The sequence below is a fragment of the Mchenga conophoros genome, linkage group LG19 (assembly GCF_057382185.1).
Source record: "Mchenga conophoros isolate Kocher_MC1m ecotype Shallow Benthic linkage group LG19, M_conophoros_male_GT1.1, whole genome shotgun sequence".
Lineage (NCBI taxonomy): Eukaryota > Metazoa > Chordata > Actinopteri > Cichliformes > Cichlidae > Mchenga > Mchenga conophoros.
In genome coordinates, this window is record NC_140544.1 from 20,904,016 (window position 1) to 20,917,533 (window position 13,518).

Genomic DNA, 13,518 nt, shown 5'->3' on the forward strand with positions numbered 1-13,518 from the left:
TTGGTCCACCCCTGTGAGTGTACTTGTAAACAGTCAGTGTGTTGGTATACCAGCAAACATTAGCTTGTCTGAACTGGTATCAAAATGATAAAAAAAAGGTGCTGCATTTTTAAAAATACTTATTTAATTCCACTCTCATCCTAATTGTGTAATGTTCATTTATCCACACTCACAACCTTCATTTAAACAAGCTCTTGTGATTTCTGATTCACTGTTTGAGCCTCTTCTCTTTCACCTTGTGTTTTATTGTCCATTTCCACTGAGGTATTTCATGTGGACTTTTGTGTTTCAGATCTCTTCTTCTCTCCACCTTTCATCCACCCACTTCTCCTGTGAGTTACCAACTCAACTTTGAGCTTTAATTCCCTGTGAATCCTTCATTACCTTTCATAGTCATTCTAATTTTCAATCTGCTGAACATTTTTGCACTCAAAGGCTTTTGCTGACTCCCCTGTAAGTGTTTTGATCAAGTACCTGAGGGGAATTTAGTGATGAATGAGTGCTCTTTTGAGGTCTGCTTCATATTGGCAGCACCTGCTGTCTTATAAGCTATCTAATGTGATAGAATGGAGCCTGGTGGCACCAAGAAAATCCTGTCAGCTGAGATGGGAGAGGCACATTGCAGTGTCCCTTCGGCCAGTGTTAAACCCCTTTGAGGCCAACATTATATAGTGGGGTACTGCTGGGCCACATGGAGAAATGACTGCATACCCTATTGTTATCTTTTGTTATTTTTTAATGTGACTGAGAAGGTGTTTACTGGTGTTTGTTGGTTTAATAACCCTGATTGCAGTTTGCATCTCATATCTGCTGAGGGCAACTTTCTGACTGTCGAGTCGGTTACACAAAGAATATGAATACTGTGTACAAAAGAGGAGGAAACTTTTTGTTTCTTTTACAAGACATTATCATAGACATACACATTAACTAAGTGAAGATAGTCACATAGATTAATAAAATAAAAAAAAAGCAATAAATTTTGACTGTTAATAAGTATGGATTGATAAAAGCATGTCATGTTATCAGTATATGGTCATAAACATTCATTTAACAGATACATTCTTCAAAGTCATGAGGCCATGTTTTAAATCAAGGAAGCTGCTGTGGTGATTTGGACTGCGTAAACCACCTGAGTGTACTGCATTACAAAGCATCTATATACAAATTATAGCAAAGATCTTTTCGACAAGGCTCTTTACAAATCACTTTACAAAATGTACCACTTTTACATTTCCACCTGTTGTGTTATCTTACACAAGCTCAAAGGAAAATCTATTTTAAAACTTTCTTATACATTGTTGTAGCACTTCATCAGACTGGAAAACATTTAAAATCACTTTACATGCCATGATCTGCTGTTTAATCACCCATGAAGACTTTTCATCTTCCAGGCTTTAGTAAATTGTTAAATGAGAAAAAGAAGACACATATTATACAGTTTACATCGTGTGAGAACTCACTTCTCTCGTTTGTCAGTGGAAAACCATGTCTCCTAAAGATAAGTGTGAAGCCTTGGGCTAGCTTACAGTGGAAGCTACTTGTATAGAAGCAGGACTAGTGAAAATGAATGTTTTTGTTGCCATAAATATGGCTGCAAAAAGCATGATTGCTATTGGTAAATTAGACAAATTTATAATAACGTTTTGTGTTTACAGCCACAGCAAAAAATAGCATTGTATGCTTAATCAGTGCAACATATGTAACTATAGCTGGTGACTGAAAACATGTGGATAACACTGCTGGAAAATGGTGCACAGTTCACATGGCCCAGAAAGTGACTGCTAACATGTTTATTTATACATTAACAGGCAGCTTTCTTTGTGTATGCACCAGACCTAAACTTGCAGAGTCATAAGACCTGTAAAAACCTTTTGCGTTGCTACCTTATAGGACCCCCCCACACCCCCTAATACACATTTCTGATGGTCCTACAGATTAAACAGTGCTGATCATTTAACAGTGAAATACATTCAACAAGATCAGAGACTGATACATATTTTGGAAATATAAATTGTCTCACAATCACAAAAAAAAGCAAAGGCTGTGCACCACAAAGATTCACAAGAATACTCACAGGGACTGTTGACTCACCCCATTGATCCCAAACACAGCATTGATTTGAATATAAAAGTGCCCACTGGGAATTTTGACAACTTATAACAGTAACCCACGACATCTTCATGTAACGTGACTAAAAGCATACCCAAAAGCATGACACTTGGCCTGCATAGCACATGCAAAAATCTCTTCCACACACATGCACATACACACTGCACCTCTGCCTCTGTCTTAATGAGTACAGAGCTGTGCCGCAAATTCTACAGTGCTTTCTTTGTCATCCAGAATATAAATGCAGTATAAGGCATTTGTAGATGTGCGTGACATTTATACGTGAGCACACAGGCGTGCGTGTCTGTTTTTGATTGATATCCTGTAAGCATTTCAGGCCAGTGACTTTTGCACTTCACCAGTTTTGCTTTTCAATTGTTTTCTATGAATAGTGTGTGGCACTTGCTGAAATAACCGAACAAGACAAGTAACTGAGCAAATTGTATTTAAAAGAAAGCGTTTTATGCATATGGAGCGTTTATGGCTCGTGCTTTTTTAATCATCCTTTTTGATTCCAGTCAAATAAAGGCAAGTGCTCACCACAATTTTGCATCGCCCTGACAGAAATTAGGGCCTTTACGTGAGTAATGTAGATCCACGACTAATAGCTTTATTCATTACGCCAGCCATTTAGGCCATGCATTCAAAAGCTGATTGTAGACTCTGTCCAGCCGTTTGAGCCATCTCCCTTCACAGTGCTCGCTGTGCGACCCCGTGGCGGCAGGCTGTCGGTCAGGCCGAAGAGGCGCGCCGCTGCACCCCGGTATTTCCACGACATGGTGTTATAGAGGATGGGATTGATGGCAGCACTCAAGTAAAAGAGAACCACTGACACCAAGCTACAGTACTCGGATAACAACGACAGCAACGGGGAAGGAGCATCCAGAGAGCGGAACTGCAAGTAGCGACCCACATGGAAAGGCAACCAACACAGGACAAAGGCCAGCACAACAACCACTTTTGGAAAAAAAAAACATAAAAAGGAGCAGGGGTTAGTCAAAGGAGATGCTGATTAACATTTTCTACCTAAACATATATATCTTTATTTGGACATTTGAACTGATATCACTTTAATATGAACACAGTTTAAAGCCCTAAGGTGTCTTTCATGTGTCGACAACTCAAACTCGAATCATGTAAGAACTTTAGAATTTTTGCATAATTTGCGCGTTCTGGAAACTTACCCAGCATCTTTATGGTCTGCCTGTTGCTCTTATCCCTGTGAGACACGCGGTTGCTCATGTTCGTCTCCCGGTGCCTTTGCCACAGCCGACGGCCTATCAGGCCGTAGAGCACTGTCAGACAGAACACGGGCATGAAGAAGAAAACGGAGCTCAGCCACACCATGGCCCCCATCAGACCGGATTGCACAGCATAGTGCGTCATCTTACACTCTCGGGTGTCCTCAGCCTCCAGGAATAAGTTAGACTCATTCATCCACGAACTGAAGTTTAGTGGCCCCATGGTGTCCTGCTCTACTCCCACCATGACAAACACAGGGCCTGCGCTCAAAAGGGACACTGTCCATAACAGACAAATCAAGGCTCTTACGCGCCTTTTGGTTACCAGAGCCTTGGCGCGCAATGGGAAACAGATCGCCAGGTAGCGCTCTACTGACAGGGCGGTGATGCTGAGGATGGTGGAGTAAGTGCTTGATTCTGACACAAACTGAAAGAGTTTGCAGAGCGCGTCTCCAAAGCGCCAGGGCCTGTATCTCCACATGCGGTAGAGGTCAAGTGGCATGCAAAGGAAAATGAGTAGATCGGATACCGCCATGCTGCACAGGTACAGATTGGTGGTCGTGCGCATGTCCCGGTACTTGCTGACCACCAAAATGGTCATAACATTCCCGGCCACCCCTATCAGAAACAGCAGTGTGCAGGCGACGGTGATGGCCGTTAGGAGAGGAATTGAATAATAATTGAGAGGGGGCGGGGAAGGGTCAGCTTTGCTTATGGTATTGTTGGTCTCCTCCCAGGTGCAGTTATGGTGGAGGCACTCCAGTTGGCTGGGCCAGGAGGGCATTGTTGCCTCTGGGTTATTCTCCCGGCCGCACCTGACCCTGACTGCTGATGTCACCCTGGATCTGGGACTCCTCATGCCCCTCGATGCCGCACTCACCTGCGTTATTCATTGTTTGATTTCCGGAGTTAAGAAAAACGTGTAACGGAGGAGATCAGGCGTGAACACAAGTAATATCCTTAGTGGTGCAAGCAATCCTGTGTAGCCTAACACTTCTTTACTTTGAAGATCAAACACGACATAGACGGTGTTGAACAGACTATAACAGAAATATGAGGCCATCTCAGATCGATCCGAATTATCCACCCCATCTTCATAACGCACACTAAAGTGTTCCAAAAGTACCTGAAGAGTAGGAGTGATGGTTACAAAATGCATTACATCCGGATATTCGCAAGCTATAAATCGCCAGCCGAAATTTTTGGGGATGTATACTCCAATAAAAACGGATATGACAGAAAATAAAAACAGATCTAGTATTTAAAAATCTAACATTTAAGCGCATCTTATCTTCTCCATCTTTAAAAAAAATATTTGTGAAACCCACCAGAAGCCTGAGGTCCTTCATGCGCTAAGAAGCCCCAAAGAGTCCCCATCAGCGGCAGCAAGTCCCCGCGTTTGCACAAAATAAAAAGCAAAATATTGGATCGGTTGACGAGTTGCATCTGGCAGCATGTGATGGTGAGTCAGACTCAGGGTCATAATGATGCGGCAGCAGCAAAAAAACATCTGTCCTGCAAATGACAGTGGCGCTCAAACTCAGCCAAACACAAACGGGCAAATAACAACTAGCGTGAAAACAATCACTGTCTGACGGAAGGGAGACAGTTTAATAAAACTCACAAACACCACGAAAGAACGATGCATTGTCAATGGAATAAAAAATCTAAGAGTCCAAATGGTTAAAGAAGAAATATCAGTCAAGACCGATGAAAAAAATCCACCTTAACACCAGACTTCTGTTCTGCTCCTGTAGTTATGGTGCATATCCAGTGTGTGGATCATGATTCCCGGTGCGCAAAACATCTTACCCAAGTGAAGTGGTTGTGTTGTGGGGGTCTGCTCTGAGTGTGATGCTGCAACACCACCTACCGGTACTGTTGCAGTGATTGGTAGCGGTTTCAGCATTTTAAGCAATTATGCCTTTTGTGTTTACCACCAGCCAATGAGAAAGAGTATTCCTCATTAGCATTTGGAGAATAAGTCGTCTCTCTCTGTTTTATGATGTGATGGACCAAGAAGACAAGGAAAGTCAGGCAAGGGTTAAAGTCCATAAAACAAACTTGGTTAAATTATACAAAAAATAAAATAAAATAAATAAAAATACAATAAATATTGAGCCCATAAAAGAGGTCAAAGTAACAGAACTCTACTCAAAAGCTGGCAACAAACACTAACCTACCTAAATGAGACAAAAGGGAAACTTAAAAAGTGGCTGATCAGCCCACAAAGACACAAAAAGGGTTAGAACGCGCCAAAACCTAACTGAAACTAACATAATAAATTCCATTTCCCACCCATGATCCAGAGTTGTCGTGTGATCCAATTTTCAAGTCTTCACATAGGCTTTCTCCGCCCGTTTTCCACCTCTTAGCTCATCAACCAAGGGCCTGGAAGCAGCTGCTGCTGAGGTCTACGTTCACACTGCAGGCGAAAGCGCATCAAATCCGATTTTTTGGACCCTATGCGACCCATATCCGATCATGGTATGACAGTGTGAACGGCACAAATTCGATATTTTCAAATCCGATCTGGGTCACTTTCGTATGTGGTACTGATTCCGATACATATCCGATGTTTTAGAAAGCGACTGTTGTTTGAACGGTCATGTCGCATTAAATCCGTCTTTTACGTCACTGACACAAGACAGACGCCAATTATCAGTTCTGGAGAAGACATCGCGAACGCTTCCTGGCCAATAAGTGTAGATGTTAGTGAAACTGTTGGGAAGACAACGTTGGGGAAACGTGAACATTTTACTTTCACGTATATTTTATGTACTGTATAATCTGATTAGTTTAATTCTAAAGTCCGAAGTCTTTATATTAAGGCCCATCAGTCAAACAATATGGTTTGCTCTGGGTGTACAGAGCGTGTTGTGTGTGACGTCTTCTTTTGCGCATGCGAGCCGCTTTGAGCGTTCACACTAGAGCGCGTTTGCTGTCGCATTTTATTTGTAGTGTGAACAAGCAGACACAAAAATCGGATTTGATCAAAAAATCGGAATTGAGCATTAACACCTGCAGTGTGAACGTAGCCAAATTGTCATGCGCCCTAGAAATATGGATTATAATGAATGACCCCTTTGCACAAAGCAGAAAAAGACACTTTCTTTTCTGGTTGCCCATTACCTATTTAACTTTCACAATATATTATATGTTGCCCTAAGAACTGGCACGATAACTGGCCATTCTGCCTTATATTAAAATACAATAAACAAAACAAAAACGCAGGTAACACTAACAGAATAATTGATAACGATCTTGTGCATTTTCAGATTGCCATTAAAAATTTACCCCCTGATATGTTCAGTGCTGTATAAACATTCTCTAGTTTGGACAACAATGTACATTATACCATTTCCCACAACGAAATAACATCTATTTCTTCACTGAAATGTTCAGAATCTAAGAATACATGAATTTGAATAAACATGTGTTACTTTACAACAATCTCACCTACAAACCTACTTTGCAAAAACAATTTAAAGCTTATACTTAATTGCTACTTCTTAAATGGTTAAGAAAATAGATGGATAGATAAATAATATTTCTCAGTTTACTATATTCAGTTAAATATAGGAAACAAGTAATTTGCAAACCATTGCATTCTGTCTTTATTTACAGAAGTAACTTAGAATTTTGGGTTGTAGATCAACCCAAAATGGACTTCAAGTTGCCAAATCACATTTGTATAAGTTGCCTATTGGAACCAAAATGACCTCCAAACTTGTGGGGCTTGTCACAAAAAGCCCAACAACATAACTTAGCCTTCACCATAATTTCTGGGCACGTTCTGGCATCTCTGCTCTACTAACTAACAATGGAGAGTGTAAGTCAGCAGTATAAGAAATGCAGTGAGTGAATGTATGTGTGCAAACGCCCAAAAAGGTGGATGGAAGGCAGACCAATCACCACAATGCAGTTTTTCCGGCCCCGGCCCCACTGAACTGGTTGGTCTAAACTAATTACATAATTACTCTAGGGTAGGTTAGGATTGCCTCGATAAGAGTGAGAGGCTTATCACCATTTTTAATGACATATAATTAAGATATATCAGATTATTTTCCTTTTGTCTTAAGCAAAAACAAAAATAAAATAGCAAAAATCACACCTTTGACTGGCAGCATAGTTCTGTTTTTCCTGCACGGATGAGATTCTCATGTTTCAATTGGTGTTATCTCTCTGCCCTTTGCTCAGTGCTTACCAGCTGACACCGTTTATGACCACTGAATTATGATGTGTGTGTGTTTAAGCGAGGAGACGAAGCCGGTTAGTTAGAAATGACTTGAGAAAGACTGATCTTGCTGTCGTTAGCTTTCGGGACAGCCGTGCTTTGAAGGTTTCCGGTATGTATCTGTCATCATTTGATATAGATGTGTGTACAGACCATTGGATGCGTGTGTTTACACATGCAAGTGCGTATTTGTACAATGGTCTAAAGCACAACTTTAGACATTTGTACTGCACAGTCAAACGTCGTGGTTTGGTGTGCCCATAACAACTGAAGTAATGCCAAATAACAGACTGACTCACTATTTACATGGACAAAATTGGATTGTTTCTAAGACAACACGAGTTAACAGCAAAACTGGTTGTATTACCTGTTATGTCATGTTTTTATTTTAGTGTCGGGATCGATTTAATTTCTCAGATGCGTTTCTTTTTAGTAGAGTTGAAAATGTGTGTTATTTATTTAGAAAAAGACAGTTCTCATCTATTTTTATTTGAAAATGAAGCACATTTAGCATCCTTCATGTGTCAAGTGCACGTGGTAAATGTGGTAAAGGTTTGTGGTTACATTTTTATCTGCAATGTTAACCGAGAAAGTGTTTCCAGGGTGTGGTCGATTTCAGGTTAAAGTCCCTATCAAACCCATAATATACACTCTCGAGAACTACTGGCTTTACTCGGCCTGCACAGAGGTGCAGTACATCAATTATTCCACTAGATGGAAGAAGAGATCGCTTTCCTTTTAGTTTGAAGGCAAAACATACGGAGTATAAGTTGTATTTATACACCAAGTTTAAGTGAAGACACAGCCAAATCAAATGCCTAACTATTTTTCTTTTTTTTTCTTCTTATTTTTAAATATTTAGTATAACACCCAAGTGACATGTGCAATGATACACAGAGAGATGAGCTATAAATAATGGAAAGCAAGAAAAATAAACAAATAACAGAGAATGAGTAAAAGTGAGAAGTGATGAGATAATAGGCAGAGTCAGTGTCAAAGAATTTCCCAAGTGTACTCCTCCTACTTCAGCACAAGTCCAGCACTATTTTTTATCCAATGAGAAAAGGCTATGGGAAGAGTCTCTTTTTGTGATTGGCCTAGAGTTTGTGTGACCCCTCCCTTCCTGAGGAGTTGGAGAGAGTTCACTGTTAGTTTTTTTTCCCAGCCACACTTACAGAAGTGCAGACTAGAAGGAGCTGTCTGCTGTCGCCGCTGCTGCTGCTGTGCAATTCTTTGTCTGCTTAGGCGTCTTAGTTGCTTTAGTTTTGCCCAACATTGAGTAAAGCCAGGTGGATCAGACTAAGCAACATGTGGACTGCACGTCCACAGAAAGAGCAGGTTGGTAATGTGTCCCTCTGACTCTCTGTTTGTTTTTGTGTCTGCTCTGTTCTATTTGCGTCCAGGGGCTTTGGGAGATATGTGTCTGTGACACTCTTTGGCTTTGGGTTATCACTGGAATCATGGACAAGAAATGTACAGTGGATTATACTGGAGTACTGCTGAACAAGTTGGATTAGTTCTTTTTGAGCTGCAGCAGAGCAAATACGTGGTTAATGTGCATCACTGTTTCTGTTCCTTGTCACAAAATGATATATGCTGTACTAAGATTTAGTCACAAGTAAAGTGTAAAATGTAAAGAGTGGCTGCTATAGTGAGGTGTGAAGATGAATCTCCTGATCTTTTTGTTGGTTACTTTGTACCAGTGTAATGCTGTGACAAATAATGTTTTACCTGTTGCATAAGACTTCACAGGTGTGCGTGTGTGCATGTCTGTTTGTGTGTTGGCCTGATGTCCCCTTTCTCATGCCTTGTGGGAAAACTGGTTGCTGCAGCTGGAATGTCATGGGAAGACTGCAGATATTTTTTTTCCTGCTGTTCGCCCATAGAAAACCAGCCCCCTCCCCTCTGCAGTTCTTCTGTTGTCTTTGCAACAGATATACTGGATACTGACCTCTGGCATTCAATGACCTCAATACTTTTTGTTGTGGTGCCAGCATTATTAAACAGTAAACTTTATTACTGTTATTCCTGCCTGAGGCTTTAAATGCATGCGTTTAAGTTTATCGACCTAAGTCTATGTGTTTTCTTGCTGTGCTTGCTGTGTGATGTATTTGTTATTAAATATTTGTTGGACAGTAAGAAAAATACTGAGCTGACGATTTCTTGGGTACGATCTTTGCTATAACCACCCACCATTCTTTTAAAGTAAAAAAGTAGCATAATAAGTTTTGCATCATTGCAGTTTGCTGCTTAGAAGAGACAGGGGGGATCAGTGTTGTTAGCAAGGTTCTCAGATTTAGTACTACAAATTAAATCCAGATGTGAACTTCTGGCTTGTGTAATACCAGACAATGTGCCACCATCAAATATTATTTTGGGCTTTCCAACTACGATTTAAAATATATCTCTATAATTAAAGCATTATAGATATATATATTCTTATATATATATATATTATATAAATATATATTCTTTTCCAAATTCTCACAGTTTTCATTGACTTTTCAAGAGCAAGTCTGTAGACGAGCTATTTCAATGTATTTGAAATGAACCAGGAGACCAACCTGTTGCTGCTGTTCTCCACGATGTACATTTCCCCGCGTTCACTGGGCCATTTGACACTCATACTACATCATACAGTACAACACATCTGCACCTAAGATGTTTGCATTCATATTGTGTCTATTTTTGAACATAGTGCTTCCTTTCTAAAGCACTAAATTATATTTTGCATGCACCAACCCTTCAATTCAAGAACTTAGAGATCCTCTATACTTTTTTCCTACCACTGTAATCATGAGTCACTTCAGTGGTCTGGCGCAAGTTAAACTTTAGTAGTTTCCAGCCTCGGACTTGGCCACACTGGTCGAGCCGAATCAGGCTTGGCTGAAACAGAGAGAGAGAGCAGTTCTCTCACTCCCTCAGTACAATGATGCCTTGTGTTACCATCAGCCGAACGACACTCTGGCAATGATGACGATTGCTCGCTCTCTTTTTCTGGCATCTACTGTATGTCTTGCTTTCTCTGCCGCTCTGACCATCCCAATCCCCCTATCCATGGTGTTAAGGATTAGATAATAGGCAGCTTTAGTGTGGGCAGAGAAAAAGAGGTGTCACAGACCTCTCTCATTGCTTCCCTCCCTCCCTTCTTCTCTCTATCTTTGTACCATCTGTGCCACGAGGAGCTTGGCACTGTTCAGTCTATAAATGCCAAGCTACATTTATGTTACCTTTGTTGCGCTGCTATATACGTACCATGGCGTGTGACTTGTAGTCTCTAATGCAAAAATGCCGTTTACATGCATTGTATATTTAAAAAGTTTCAGTCAATCACTGTGTTTGCCACAGCACTTCATAAATGTCAGACTGGCTATCGCACAGGAATCTAGGATAGATGGTACATTTCACAAACTACCTATTTTTCCTCACACTTAATGGATAATCCGTGACAGCACCTCTGCTGAGGTTGACATGTTCAGTCCGCCTCCAGTGTTCCTTTCAATGATTTGACACTTTAAAACATGTATTGCAAGCGGATTTATTATAGAGGGAGAAAAGTAGAAGTACTGGATGCCAATGTAAGGTGGACAAATATGCTGAGGTCAACTGGTAGAAATGCATTTTTAAGTAGTGCTTCTGGATTCAAGAAGCAGCTCTGAAAATGATTTTTTTTTATCAACACATATATGCAGACATCAGAGTCCGTTTTAGAGGTGATTAAGAAAAGTTTTTACAGTAAAATTGTAAATAAGCAGTGATGATCGTAGTCATAGAGTTTGTTATTGTGTCAAAAACATATAATCAGCGTGTGTCATATGTCATATCTTAGTCTGCCTGAGAAGGTGATTTCCCACAATCTCCAATCTGTTTGAGGGATAGATAATATACTGATGTTTTTATACTGATTACTTTATTTCTTTATCGTAATCTACAAAACAATAATCTGTTTTCTACCACAATGCAATGGCACAGACCATAAACGGGAAATCTGTCTAAACAAAAGGTTGAATAGCAACTTTTATTCATTTTTAATTCCATGTTGCTCAGAAATCTTCATAAATACAACAAAAATGTGCAAAAAATTATATCATGATGATATTAATCTTCTTTTATAATTTGGTAGACATTAGATGAACTTGTTTTTGCATGACATTTTTGTTTTTTGTGCAAAAAGACAGGATGCATCGATTGCACTGAGCGTAATTAGTGAATGTATCAGAGAGAAGTGGGGCGCTGTATTTTTGTCTTTTGATGTGTTTAGCAGTTTCTGGTATGAACCGTGTATGTGGCTGCCCTGAAAACACAGTGTAATGGCTTTATATTGTCTTTGCTTGACCTATAATGTAAACAAAAGTGCAGTTAAGAGTCACTAATGCAAGTACCGTTCGCTGTTGAAGATTTAAAGTTTAATGAGCTATTATTAAAGCATCTTTTTGCTTCTTCAAAGCTGTTAGACACCTTAAAAGGTGATGACTTAGAGATACAATGGAGAAGTGAAAACACAAGATTTTAGAACTGGTGCATGAAATCTCCTTTGATGGTTTAAAAAATGTTTGTGTTGCATATCTAAGTCCCTTTTGCCAACAGGATGCCCTGAAGCAGCAGAATATTTTCCTTTTAGCATATTTGAACAGACGGCTCTGTTCAAAATATTTAGGTTTTGGTTTAAGCTTCATGCCGAGAACACAACCCATTTCCCAGAAGTAACCACTGCAGTGTGAGCTCCCACCCAAAACAGCACGTTGCTGTGTAAATTAGAATCATGTTTCCAGATGTGAGACACCTTAGAAAATAAGGTCTCGCTGCTTTCTGTTTCTTTTATAAGAACTTATGCACTGTATAGACCTCAAAACTGTAATCTGAAAAGGGCACTCAACACGATTTGCTCGAAAGTATCTTATTTGTAGTTATATGTAAAAGGCAAGTATCTATGTTGATTTGTCTTTCTGCAAAATATTAGGAGTGAGCCAAACTTTTAGCTGCAAAATATACAAAATATATACTTCTTGGCTGAACTTGATTTGGGACACCAGCAGCCACAGAACTGATATGGGATGCAGATATATATATTTTTTTTCTGGTTGCAGATACACGTCCGCTGTGACCTTGTCTTCTTTCCCATGTGTCTCTCGTGGGTCGTTGCACTGTTACAGGAACAGGGCTGCTAGAGGCTCTGGTGCAAAGACGCTCATAAATATCTCATTTTTGCTTGTTATAAAACCACAGAGAGAAGTAAGTCATAGGTTTGTATATTTGAGCAAACTTTATGGGACCAAATTAGGGATTGTAAATGCAACGTGTGCACACAGTAGAGAAAAATGAACCATTGTTGCTCTGTGAATGAATCAATAGTACAGTATTGATAATGGATTAAATAGTTAACTATTAGTACCACTTTCTCATAACACTCTTTCAGTTTGTAGCTTATCGATTTATTAATTTTAATAAATTATTAATCTAACTATTACGGTACTTATTGAACAGGAATCTTTTGCCGCTGGCCATTTAGCTTGGATTATCAGAACCATGCGTTGTCTTGGCTGCCTTTTAGCTAGAGTAGTAACCTCTCCAAGTCTCAGCTTGAAATTGGTCATTAGACGTGGCGGCGTTGGTAGTGTTGGATAGAGGCACTTATAAAAAGGCAAACTGTCATGCATGTAACACCTCTGCGGATCATTACGACTGACTCGAGTGTGGCATCATATCTCTAATAACAAGTGTATTTTCCCCCAAAAATGTCCAATTATTTATTTCACACAACTGGGAAGAATTTTGCTATATGTTGGTTCAGATGCTCTGCAGCCCTTTTCCAGAAGGTGAGAAAAATTTTTCATTGGAGAACTTTATCTGACGAACAAAGTATTACAGACCAAGCAAGCTGTAGCTGACAATCCCACATAGCAGACGGGTCTGGCCTGGATCTGATGTCAA

General features: G+C 40.0%; 2 protein-coding genes across 3 annotated transcripts in view; one reads left to right on the plus strand and one right to left on the minus strand.

Moving 5' to 3' along the window:
* Window positions 1–439: 439 nt before the first annotated feature.
* On the minus strand, window positions 440–5,075 carry ghsra (growth hormone secretagogue receptor a). Its single transcript, XM_085256552.1, has 2 exons — window positions 3,294–5,075; window positions 440–3,066 (listed from the first exon to the last, which is right to left on the minus strand). Exons 1-2 carry the CDS (start codon window positions 4,207–4,209, stop codon window positions 2,753–2,755), a joined length of 1,230 nt encoding a protein of 409 aa, XP_085112678.1. The 5' UTR covers window positions 4,210–5,075; the 3' UTR covers window positions 440–2,752.
* Window positions 5,076–7,610: 2,535 nt separating this feature from the next.
* The window catches only part of pld1a (phospholipase D1a), a 37,110-nt gene continuing 31,202 nt past the window's right edge, over window positions 7,611–13,518 (plus strand). Inside the window, exon 1 of one of the 2 annotated variants that reach the window (XM_085256875.1) lies at window positions 7,611–7,699. The gene's annotated coding sequence lies outside the window, so the exon portion shown is untranslated. Of the gene's footprint in view, window positions 7,700–8,763; window positions 8,926–13,518 lie in introns of those variants that run through there. The other variant, XM_085256874.1, reaches the window with a different exon arrangement.